Below are 12,073 nucleotides of genomic sequence, written 5' to 3'. Positions count from 1 at the left end.
ATCAGAAGTCGAAATAGCCATTTAAGAAACAGCTGGGAGCAACCAGGAAGTAGACAGGACATACCCTTTAGGCCAGTGTTTCCCAACCTTGGGTCTCCAGCTGTTTTTGGACTACAACTCCCATCATCCCTTGCTAGCAAGACCAATGGTCAGGGATGATGGGAATTGTAGTCCAACAGCAGCTGGGGACCCAAGGTTGGGAAACACTGCACTAGACAATTTGGCACTGAATTCCACACTTGGCACTGCCACATGTCTCCTCTTCTTCTCTCGCCTGTAACATTTAATAATACAAAATGCACAGGCCAATGAAGTCTTAGGCATAGTTTATAGCATAAATGCAACTAACTCTGTGCTGGATTATGGCCATGAGGAGATATCATTGCATTGCAAGTTTCCTTGGCTCCATTCCCGTGTTTCCCAACCTTGGGTCTCCAGCTGCTGTTGGACTACAATTCCCATCATCCCTGACCATTGGTCTTGCTAGCAAGGGATGATGGGAGTTGTAGTCCAAAAGCAGCTGGAGACCCAAGGTTGGGAAACACTGCTTTAGGCCTCCTTTGTTTCATCGGCTTCCTTCTGTTTCTCATTTGCTCTTGCTTCCCTGAGCACTAGCAGAAGAAATGATCCCATGCTCTGGATACTGCCAAGCGTATTGCATTTTCTTTCAAACAAACAAGCCAAACAAAATATCATCTAGCAGGACTTTCACAGAAATCCAAGGTGGAGACAGATGTCAAGCTACCTGCCGCTGAGGATAAGTCTAGATTTGCACAGAGGCTGTATCTGACATGACTGCCAGCAGTGTTGAGAGGTACCATTGGAGCAAGACTTGGGGGGCAGAGGTCCAGCGCCCCACTCAGCAGAATGAGCAGGAGGGACCCAAAACACAGCAAGGCTGCATTTATGGATGGGGGAAGAAATCTGAGTCGGTGCACATTTATAGGCAAAAAATTAACCTGATCTGCATTTTCTGAAACGATATGTGAACGGAAACACAGCAATCCTTCAACGTCCACAGTTCTCCAAGCTTGCCATGGAGTTTTCTTACCAAATAATGTGTGCAAAAATGCTTATACTCAGGGAATGTGTTCATAAAGGCGTATGCAAGGGGAAATAACATTATATTAGGGAGAATTGATTGCAAAATATGCATCTTAGGAAAAACTGCATGCAAAAAAAGGTGTGTGTTTAAACCCCCCCCCCCCATTGATGCTGGAATGTGGAGAACTCTATTGAAGAATGGGGAGGAAAACTGAGAGAAACTTGAAATTGATTCCTCCCCAGCTACATTTAAAATCAGTGAAGGCACATTATCATCTAAAGAGCCCCTCTCATAATTCTTTTAAGACCAGAGTCCAAAACTACCCACCTCAAGTACTAGTAAAATCTCCAGAGCAACTTTGCACAATCTATTTCCCATGGAATAGAAAGAAGGCACAAAAATGTCATGTTGTGTAATAATCCTTTAGTTTGAAAGACAGAGACTGAGCAGACAGCAGCCAAGCAGCCAATCCTAGTCCAAATCTGCTTCTGGCCCATAAACAACAGTACCATCCTTTGGACTCCAAGGCTTTGAAAGTTTAGAAAAGCTTTCAGGTTTTTTTTTTTTTTAATCTTGACAAACCTCTACTCCCAAAACAGTTCCTTCCACTTTCCCTGGCCAGGCTAGTTTTTTTAGCTTCCTCCCTGGTGAGGGGATGAGCTTAAGGATGGCACAACTGGTTCGTTGGCCAATCGGGCCTCTGAGGCTCATTTCTTTTTCAGGCTCTGCCTAAACTGTTGAGGCATTTCAGTTCCCAGGCAAATATTCCGGAAGGTGGCAAATTCTCTGCGTCAAAACCGAGTGTATAATTTCAGGTGCATCCACAAATCTAGTTTTGATACTATCTAATATTAATTTAACATTGTTGAAGGAAGCAGTTGGCTTGACCTGTTGGATCAATCCACCAACCTCTGATGGGTGATTTAGAAGGATTGGTTCTGGCATCACTTTCACTGCCCAACCCCCTTCTTCCTTCCAGCCCTTAGTACATATCACTTCCTTCATCCGCCAGAATGAACTAGAAATACAGTTCCATTCAGTATGAACTGAGCTGAAGTGCTTGCAGTAGAGGAGTTCTCTCTCTTTCTCCACCCCCAATGAAAAATGTTCAGAGACGGTTTCACTCTCAAATTGTAGAATTCTACCACTCTCCTCAAGTATACTCAGCAAACCTCTCTCCCCTCCATGCTTCACAATTTGGGGAGGCCATTATCATTCAGCCTTGTCCTGATGGACTTCCATACATGGGTGGTGTGATAGTGTTGCCTGCCACCCCAATCTCTGAGCAATGCAAGATTCCAGAGGTTCCAGGGTCTTACCCAAGGTTCAGTTTCATCGGAATGAGGGACAGCAGAGACTGTGGTATCATTATGATATATGGTTTATTTACATATATACACAACCTGAGCCTACAGTGGAGAGGCTCACAGCATCAACACCCCAAGAAGGTCTTGCTTTTCCCATAGCCTTGGCTCCCAGTGGAAATCAGGCATGTCTCTGTCTCTCAGGTGCCCAGCCTGCCTCTAGCCTCTAGCTCACACAATTCAACCCTGGCTTTTGTCCTTCTAACTAGCAGCTAGTTGAAGGAAGGCCGCCACCCATTTTTCCTCTGACACGGAACCACTTCCTTTCTTACCTTAATGATCCATATTTAGAGGGCATTGCCAAGAAATGTGTCTTGTTGAATTCAGGAATTAGAAGGCACTCAGGGATACAGTCTCTCCCTAAATCCCCAAACTCACAACACTATGTTCATTCAGTCAGCAGGATCATGAGGTGCACAGTGCAGTCATGATCTGAAACAAGGTTTTAACCCCACACATTTACCACAACCCTCAGCCCAGCATGTATTCTGAGTGCACTGCAGACATATAAACTAGGAAGAGTGGGAGTTATAAGCAAAGGATAACATGCAGAGATATGCATAGATGACAGCACCTTCTAAGGATGCCATAATCACCTCTACTCTCTCCTGTCCATCATCAGCAAAATAGTTTTGCCAAATATGTTTTCAGTACATTAAAATACATGGGTGTGGCTGAAGAACAGAAAATATGAACCCTATGATTGATTTAGAATTAGAGAGACTTGGACACTGAAAGGTGGAGCAAACAGAGAGCACACGGCCTTTGGAGGAAGCATGAGCCTGAAAGCAAACTGATGTATGTCACCTGAAATGGAAGAAAGGGGAAATCACAAAGGAGGAGTATACATGAGTAGCCAACAGTTGCAGGGTGAATGTCAGGTGGGCTAAAGCTCAGAAAGAGCTCAGGCTTGCAAGAGAGATTAAAAATAATTTTAAAAGGTTTCTTCGGCTATGGTCAAAGCAAGAGGAAGAAGAAGCAAGCGATAGGTCCTCTGTGTGGAGAAGATGCAAAATTGCTATTGGGTGACAGACAGAAAGTGGAACTGCTCATCACCTACTTTGCCTTGGTCTTCACTCAAAAGGAAAGTGATGCCCAACCTGGTGATAAGAGAATAAACAGTGTAAGGAAGGAACTGCAGCCCAAGATAGGAAAAGAGGTGGTAAGGGAACACCTAGCTATTTTAAATGAATTAAAATCTCCAGGGCCTGGTACTAAAGGAGCTTGCGGATGTAATCTCAGAGCCTCTGTCTATAATCTTTGATGATTCTTGGGGAACAGGGGAGGTCCATGCAGACTGGGCAAATGTCCCTATCTTCAAAAAGGGGGTGAAAGAAGCCCGGGGTAACTACCAGCTGATGTGCTTGACAATGATACCAGGGAAGGTCCTAGAACAGATCATTCAAAAGTCAGTCTGTGAACATTTTGTTGTTGTTTAGTCATTTAGTCGTGTCCGACTCTTCGTGACCCCATGGACCAGAGCACACCAGGCACTCTTGTCTTCCACTGCCTCCCGCAGTTTGGTTAAACTCATGCTGGTAGCTTCGAGAACGCTGTCCAACCATCTCGTCCTCTGACGTCCCCTTTTCCTTGTGCCCTCAATCTTTCCCAACATCAGGGTCTTTTTCAGCGAGTCTTCTCTTCTCATGAGGTGGCCGAAGTCTTGGAGTCTCAGCTTCAGGATCCTCAGCTTCAGGATCTGTCCTTCCAGTGAGCACTCAAGGCTGATTTCCTTAAGAATGGATAGGTTTGATCTTCTTGCAGTCCATGGGACTCTCAAGAGTCTCCTCCGCACCATAATTCAAAAGCATCAATTCTTCGGTGATCAGCCTTCTTTTTGGTCCAGCTCTCACTTCCATACATCACTACTGGGAAAACCATAGCTTTAACTATACGGACCTTTGTTGGCAAGGTGATGTCTCTGCTTTTAGAATCATAGAATCATAGAGTTGGAAAGTACCCCAAGGTTCATCTAGTCCAACCCCCTGTAATGCAGGAATCTCAACTAAAGCATCCATAACTGATGACCATCCAACCTCTGCTTAAAAACCTCAAGTGAAGGAGAGCCCACAGTCTCCTGAGGGAGTCCATTCCAATGCTGAACAGCTCTTACTGTCAGAAAGTTCCTCCTGATGTTTGGTCAGAATCTCCTTTCTTGTAATTTGAAGCCATCGGTTTGTCTTCTAGCCTCCAGAGCAGGAGAAAACAATCTTGTTCCCTCTTCCATATGACAGCCCTTCAGATATTTGCAGATGGCTATCATAACTTCTCACAGTCTTCTTCAGGCATAGCAACCACAAGGCCAGTAGCAAGTTCTTCTAACATCATCAGTCAGGACACCTCCATACAATATTTAGTGCTGAATTAATCTAGTGCCACTTTAAGGAGAGTTGACTGCTTCCTCCCATTATACAGTCTATGGGTGACTTTGTGCATTTCAAAGGCATTAGGAGCAAGACATTCACTGTTGCAGTGCTTGCCTTATGGAAATCCCTTCCTACTGACCTTAGATAAGCACCAGCTGTGTTAAACTTCCTTCAAAGTTTTCTGTTTCCATGGCCTTTCTCTGAAATGTGACCCCAGCAACATGCAACATTGATCAATGTGATTTTATTTTATTCTGAATTTCATGTGGCATATTGCATTCTTCCGTTGTATGCTGCTCTGTTTTTTTTTTTAATGTGTGTAATTAATTAACTAAAATAATGTTTTTTTATTTTATTGCACCTTGTGAAGTGCACATGTGTTTGATGAATTTACTGTTGCATTTTTCTCTATATGACAGAATCCAGTATAACATTTTTATATGCCATTTGGTTGTATTTGAGTTTATTTCCAGTGGACATTTTATTTTTATTTTTTGTATTTATGGGGAAATCTTTGGCTATGATATCTATCACTGGAAAACAGTCACACTGGTTTATTGTTTTGGGTACAGAAAGGATGGTACAAGAAGAAGAAGTCAAAATTAGACATTCTTTGAACAGGTGGAACCTTCCTGTTAGCTGTAGGTGCAGTATGCAGGTGTCAATATCTGACAGAACCAAGTCATCTGGACCGCAGCAGAGCAGAGCACTCACTTTGCTTTTGTGATGAGAGAAGGATTGCGGTTTGTTGAGAAGGCCTCTCTCCCAGCTCATCCAAACAAATGACCAAATAACTCACAGCGTTTCCAGACTGCCACTCTTTCCCTATTCAATCACATACTGGCAGGTTGCACAAGAAAGTTGATTTGGAACTCTTGCGTAACTAAACCCACCCGCCATTTTTTTCGCAATAAGGAAAGTGATGGCAAAACGCACTGGGGAGCATGAGATGATAACATTTGCTTGAGGCAACATTGTCTAACCTCCCTGCAGACAAATCAGAATGAATGATTGATTTAACAGTCATGGCTGTTACCCTTGATGCAAGCATAGCAGGATGACTGCTCAATAAAAGGTTGCTTCCTTTGCCTATCTTAAAACTTACAACATTCAGTTTCACTGGATGGTCCCACCTTCTGGTATTACGAGAGAAGCAAAAAACCCCCCTCCTTATCAACTTCTCCATACCATCCATGCGTAAATTTATACACTATTATTCGTTCCCTTCCCTAAACTAATAAGCCCCAAATATTGTAGCTTCAGACTTTTCCACACAGGGAAGTTTTTCCAGCCCTTTGGTCATTTTAGTTGCCCATTTTCTGAACTTTTCCAAGATTTACCATAACATTTTGATGTGCAGCAGAGGCCCCAGAGTGAACTGCTAACCATTTCTGTTGCCAGTCACTGCTCTCTCCACACCGCTCTTCATTGGAGCAGGAACAGGGAGGCCATAGGTCCTCCAGTTGCTGATCCCCAAACTAATGTGCATCCAGGACTATAAGACTGTAAATCTCATTTTCCTGTTTTGAATAATACTGATACACTTCCATATAGCAGTAATAGAATTCACGCAGAATACTGTATGCAAAGAGACCAAATCTAGATGGGACCTAGCTGAATTTCCGAAGAAGAAGAAGAAGAAGAAGAAGAAGAAGAAGAAGAAGAAGAAGAAAGAAAGAAATGCAGCCAGAGCAAATAAACCCGCAGTCTTCTCAAACTCAAGCAGGCCTTTGTTTTAAAGAGTTGCTTATCTAGATGGAAGCCCTCTGAATGAACAATAAAGTGAAGTAAATTTTAAGTACAGCATCACAGAGTCTTTATCCAAAGGACTCAGGAGGGCACCTTTAGAGGAACAAGATCTGAAGTGCAATCTGGAAGAATTCAAGGGTACAACAGTATTGAAGATAATCAGATTCTGTTTCAAAGGCAAAAAAGAAAAGAAAAAAGTAATGAGACGCTCGTGTGCTGGTTGGTGATGCAGGGATAAATGAATCATTTAAGCTGTAGTTCTTTACAGACCTACCTGGAAGGTTAGCCTTAGTCGGCTCGGTGGAGCTTACCTCTGAGTAGACATGCACAGGATTGTACTATTCAAGTTCAACCTCCACACCTGTATTTAAATAACATTCAAAAACAGGACGGCCTTTGGATCCAAGATTTCCTGCTGTGGGTCTGGCTGGCTCAAACTGTTTGCATGAAGCCCATTTTCCAGAAGAAATCCAGCAAGCTCTGAAATCTTTCTAAAATGGATCTGGGGAAGAGTCACCTAATCCCTTGGTGCTGGTGTGATGGAAATTATTTGGGTCACCAAAACCTGGACTTGATCGTGCTGTTCTAAAGGCACTTATCTGACTACCACCCTCTCTGAAGCTGACATCTCTCTGTTGAGTGGCCAGGGATAATTAGCCAGATTATATGCATTTGGTAGGGAGAGCACTGTTTTTAGCATCGCAGTGCACTGGGAGGGCTCATCTTTCTCTAGCCCCCTCCTCTTTAATTTTATGCCAGGATCTCTGTAGGAAGAAATCGCCTTGTCACCCAGCCTCTCCTATCAAAGGAGCGCACATGTGTTCAACCCAGCTCTTTATTCTCCCCTGGTTTCATTGTCTTTTTTTGTGTGTGCCTCCCTCTCCCTCTCCCCCTCTCCCTCTCTCTCTCCCTCCAAAAGACAATCAAGACAAACGAAGACTTCATCACCATGATCACGGCCAGGACATCTGGGAAGGAATGGGAGATAGACAGAGGCATGCACAGCAGAATAGCTAGAGAGAAACTGTGACAGCAAGTCTGCGTCATTCTGGGATGTGGGGTTTCGAAGCAGAAGTGAAAGTGGTAGCGTTGCCCGTAGGCAATGAGGCTGGATAATGACAGGAAGAGGGGGGTGAAGGTCCCTGAGGGCCATTGTGATGGAGGGGAGGGGAGGCAAAAAGAGGCGTCTGCACAGGCAGTTGATAGGGGTGTGTTTGTGTGTCTCTCTGTGTGTGAATGAGGGTCCTTGCTGGAATTTGCAAAATGACTTTTCTTGCCAATTGCTATGTGTGTGCTCTCTTCTCTCCCATAGGAAAAAAAATTGCTCTTGAGGGATACTACTAGCAGTTTTTAATCCACATTAAGGAAGGAAAGATTAGTAGTGGCTGTTGCTGATCAGGTTGCGTTTTCTAAGGAGTCTGAAGCCTGTCTAAAGCGTGGGGCTTGGAAGTCTTTCCTACTGATCCCATGTGTATAAAAGTTGGTCATTTCGTATCCATGGCTTGTGAAGGGAAGATGCTAAGCATATGCTGAAAGCCACTCTTTTCTGAGTCTCTTTTCTGAGTGTTTCTTATGTTTCAGGACATATGACTTGGCCACGGGAACAGACGTAATAAGGAGACTCATGTTTAAGCCTAAATGGGATCTCTGGAAAGTCTTCAGTTGCGAAGAAGAGGAGCTTTAATTAAACCGGTTTGCAAAGGGAGTCCTTCGGACTTGATGGTGGCGTAGCTCAGAGGCAGAGCACAATGCGAAAGGTTCCGGGTTCAATCCCAGACATTTCCAGTCAGGGTTGAGAGAGACTCATTGTCTCCACTTGACAATACTGAGGCAGAAGAACGAATAGTCTCCTCGCTCTAAACCATCTCCTTATGTTCCCAAGTGGGAGGGCGTAGCACTTGGAAGAAAAGGCGCTCTGCACACGCTCAGAGGTGCGGGATCAATAATATGTCATTGCCATCGCTTAAGATTTCCAGAGAATATGAGCCCCGAGGTTCTGGGCGGGCCTCTTGACGGAGGACTCGCTGCCGCCCCAAGGCTCGCTAGAGAGAGAAAGGACAACATACACCCACAAGAGAGGCCCTGAAACCATGTTGCAAAATAAAATAAAAAAATAAAAATCCTCCTGGGGCGGAGTAGCGGGGCGGAGTCAGCCAGGAGAAAGAAGGAGAAGGAGAAGAAGAGGTGGGGTTTGGAAGCCTGTTGCCCCCTGGAGTGGAGGGAAAGGGACTTGGGAGCGGAGGCAACTTGCGCGCGCGTCCTGCGTCTGAGCGCGCCACGCGTTTGGCAACGGGAGAAACCGACGCGATGTAGGATCGGGGCGGCGGGGGTTTGGCTCAGGGGATCGGGGCCCCAGCCCAGCCCAGGCTCGCCCCCTCACCTCCTCCTCTGCTTTGGTCGATTGGCGTCTGCCAGGCTCCCTCGCTGGCTCTCCAAGGCAAGCAGCAGGCACATCGAGCGTGTGGCTGGGAAGAGCGGGTGCGCCGGTGGCGGTGGTGGTGGGTTCGCTTCCCTCCCTCTCCTCCTCTCCACTCCACTCCACCCCGCTCCTCTTCTTCTCCGTCTCTCTCTCTCTCTCCACCCCCCACTCCGCCTCTCCTCCTTTTCGCGGCTGTGTGATCTCTGGACAAGGCGTTTAGTGACGGGGGAACGTGCTACCAGGCTTAAAGTATGGCAAGCAAAGATGGTTTCTGCCAAGGAGCCAGCGATCGCGATGCCTTGGGGTCTGTCTGTCACCTTCCTACACTTCCTGTGCCTGACGACTTGGTGAGTAGCAGGGCAGCATCCCCATCCCACCCCTCCGCCCAATTCCCTGGCACCCCTTACTTGATGCCCCGGATTTGGGAAGGGGAGAGAGAGAGGAAGAAGGTGAGTTGGCGAGGGCTAAATCAAAGCTGCCACCTCTCTCCTTCTCCCCGCCTCTCCTTTCTTCTTGCCTCTTTCCCACTAAAATGCTTTTGTGCTTCCACCCCCACTCCCTTGTAGCCTCACCGTGCTCCCGGGACAGCTCAAAAAGGAGGAGAAATTATGGCCGGAGAATTTCACGCGCATCCTGGACCGACTCCTGGATGGTTATGACAACAGGCTGCGTCCTGGATTTGGGGGTATGGTTACTGTGTACGGTCCCTGCTGTCTGTGCTGAGTCTGCCTGTGTGTCTTGTCTGTGGGGGAAATTCGCCTAGGTATGCTTCTGTGCCTTTCCAAACCAAAACAAAAACAAAGTAATGATGATGGTTGATTTTCTCTTGTTGTGTGCCTTCCACAAACCGTGTTGAACCCATTTCCCTCCTCCAGCTCTGCTATATCTGATCACTTGGATGGGGAAGGGAGGGGGGGAGAAAAGGGAGGGAGAGCCTTCTGATTCTTTACATCCCCCCTCCTACAAAAAAAAAGAAAAAAGAGAGAACCACATTCCAGATTGTGGCACCCAAAGCTGCTCCTTCGATGCTTAGAAACGCCACAGCCACCCACTGGTTCTAGCACAGCTGCTCAGACCAGTTTCCTGGGTCCTGTTTTGGATTCCAGGCGGCAGCTTGTCAATCAAAATTCCGCTACATGCTTAACATGAGTAGGGAGGAAGTTTGGTCTCCTCCTCCGAGTTCACATCCTTGGCGATCCAGCAGTGGCAAGGCAGCGTCGGGGAACCTTCCTCCCTGCCAGTTTCGGCTACCTCCTCTCCCCTGCCCCTCTCTGATTCCGCCACATTAAGCAGAGAAAACAGGGATTTAGCAGCTGGGCCCCCATTCCTCCCCACCCCCTGCCCAACCTCATCTGCAGATTGTGTACATGGTGGTAGGAGAGAAGTTGAGAGTTGGTTGCCTGGATCCTGCCACTTTGGGGGCAGCAATCGCTTGGCATTCTGTCAAAGGAGAGCAAATGCAGCTGCTGCTTCTGATTAAAAACACACCCGCACACTCCAGCAGTGAGGCTATGGGAGGGTTTTTTGGGTTTTTAAAAGAAATCTTGCACCTGCATCTGATGGTCTTGGCAACAACGTTCACATCGAAAGCCCCATCCTTTGCAGGCGGTAGCAGCAGAAAGTGGAACGCCCCCTTCTTTAGCTCGCATTTATGCCCCCTCAAATTTTTCAGCTCTAGTCCAATACATGGGGACCTCCAGATTTTTGTAGCAGCCGCTCATCCTGGCTTTGCTTAATTGCTGCCCTCGCCACCGCGTTAATTATACTTGTTCATTTTTCTGATTTAGCAGGTTGGGTGGCTGAACTTTGAGTCAACCCATGGCCAGATTTGTGGGTTGGATTTGTGACCCAGGAGGTGCAAAAAGTCCCACAGGATCAAGCAACACTCCGCCTCCCCTTTGCTTCCATGACAAAGTGTTGAGGGCTGGCTACAGCTCTTCCTTGTTGCTGGAAACGGGCATGTGTCAAAATGTAGGATGAGCGATGGAGTTATTTCGGAGGCTACTATGCAACCAGCACTGAGCAAAGACTTTGCTGAGGCTTGTTCTGTGAAAACATTGTGCTTCTTTCTTTAAGTGCTTAGTTTAGACATGTGATACACCTACGCTGGCATCTATGCCGGTAATTTCCAGATATGCTGTTACCCAGTGCAGTCATAATGGGAAGCAACTTGGCACTATCAGTTCCTGCTTATTTTAGACATCTTTTCAGTAGAGTTGAGCTGCTCTGAGGTCTGTTGAAGAACACGAAGCATAGATGAAGTTAACCTTATGAAAACATCACACTCAAGCTGTGACACAACGATGGATTTCTAGTCTCTTTTATACATTTCTCTCCAGTGTGCATGCACAGATATTGTCTGATCACAAATCATATAGATGTTTTGCATGTGTTTTTGTGAGATGATAGCTTTTACTTGATCCACTTTGGTTGGCGTGAGGTTCTGGAAGCTTTTGAGTTACAAGAGAAAACTTTATCAAGAAGATTAAAGGCAGCCAATTTTTTTCTGGCTCAGCTCCAGAGAACCGTGGCCCAAGTTAGACATAAAGAGAGCTTTTGGATTTGTGGTTCTTGAACAGCAGCACTCCATGTCACATGGCAAAGTCCTTTTGAAAATGATGGAGATTATGAAAGTGGTTTGTGATATGGCATGCAGGACTAGTCTGAGATATTTTGCTGCCTGAATAAGATTAATAAGATGACCAGACTGGTAGCTGGATCTTATTTCCAACACTGGCGATGGGGCATTATGCTTCCATAGAGAGCAACAGATTAGCTTAGGGAGTGCAGGCCAGGCCAGGGAGCAAACACATCTCTGCCCCCCAGCACCTTCCTGCCACTCCCTGGCTCTCATGATTGGATACCTGAGGAAGCTGCCCTACACTATCCAATGGTAGGGCCAGTCTTGATGGCATAAAGGTAAAGGTAAAGGTACCCCTGCCCGTACGGGCCAGTCTTGACAGACTCTGGGGTTGTGCGCCCATCTCACTTAAGAGGCCAGGGGCCAGCGCTGTCTGGAGACACTTCCGGGTCACATGGCCAGCGTGACATCGCTGCTCTGGCGAGCCAGAGCCGCACACGGAAACGCCGTTTACCTTCCCGCTGGTAAGCGGTCCCTATTTATCTACTT

The 12,073-nt window shown here is 46.3% G+C and overlaps 1 protein-coding gene and 1 long non-coding RNA gene across 2 annotated transcripts in view; one reads left to right on the top strand and one right to left on the bottom strand.

Annotated features, from left to right (window-relative positions):
- Positions 1-2,408: 2,408 nt before the first annotated feature.
- Positions 2,409-9,009, bottom strand: LOC307223695. Its single transcript, XR_013842205.1, has 2 exons — positions 8,905-9,009; positions 2,409-3,509 (listed from the first exon to the last, which is right to left on the bottom strand). It is a non-coding gene; the product is annotated as an uncharacterized lncRNA (long non-coding RNA).
- GABRA4 (gamma-aminobutyric acid type A receptor subunit alpha4) overlaps positions 8,621-12,073 on the top strand; it is a 65,990-nt gene continuing 62,537 nt past the window's right edge. The window contains exons 1-2 of the mRNA XM_079989759.1: positions 8,621-9,290; positions 9,510-9,628. Coding sequence (XP_079845885.1) covers positions 9,208-9,290; positions 9,510-9,628 — 202 coding nt within the window. The 5' untranslated portion in view covers positions 8,621-9,207. The remainder of the gene's footprint in view (positions 9,291-9,509; positions 9,629-12,073) is intronic.

This window comes from Podarcis cretensis (assembly GCF_951804945.1).
Source record: "Podarcis cretensis genome assembly, chromosome: 9".
Taxonomy (NCBI): domain Eukaryota; kingdom Metazoa; phylum Chordata; class Lepidosauria; order Squamata; family Lacertidae; genus Podarcis; species Podarcis cretensis.
The sequence above is the reverse complement of the archived record's forward strand: the minus strand, read 5'-3'. Positions and strand labels throughout refer to the sequence as shown.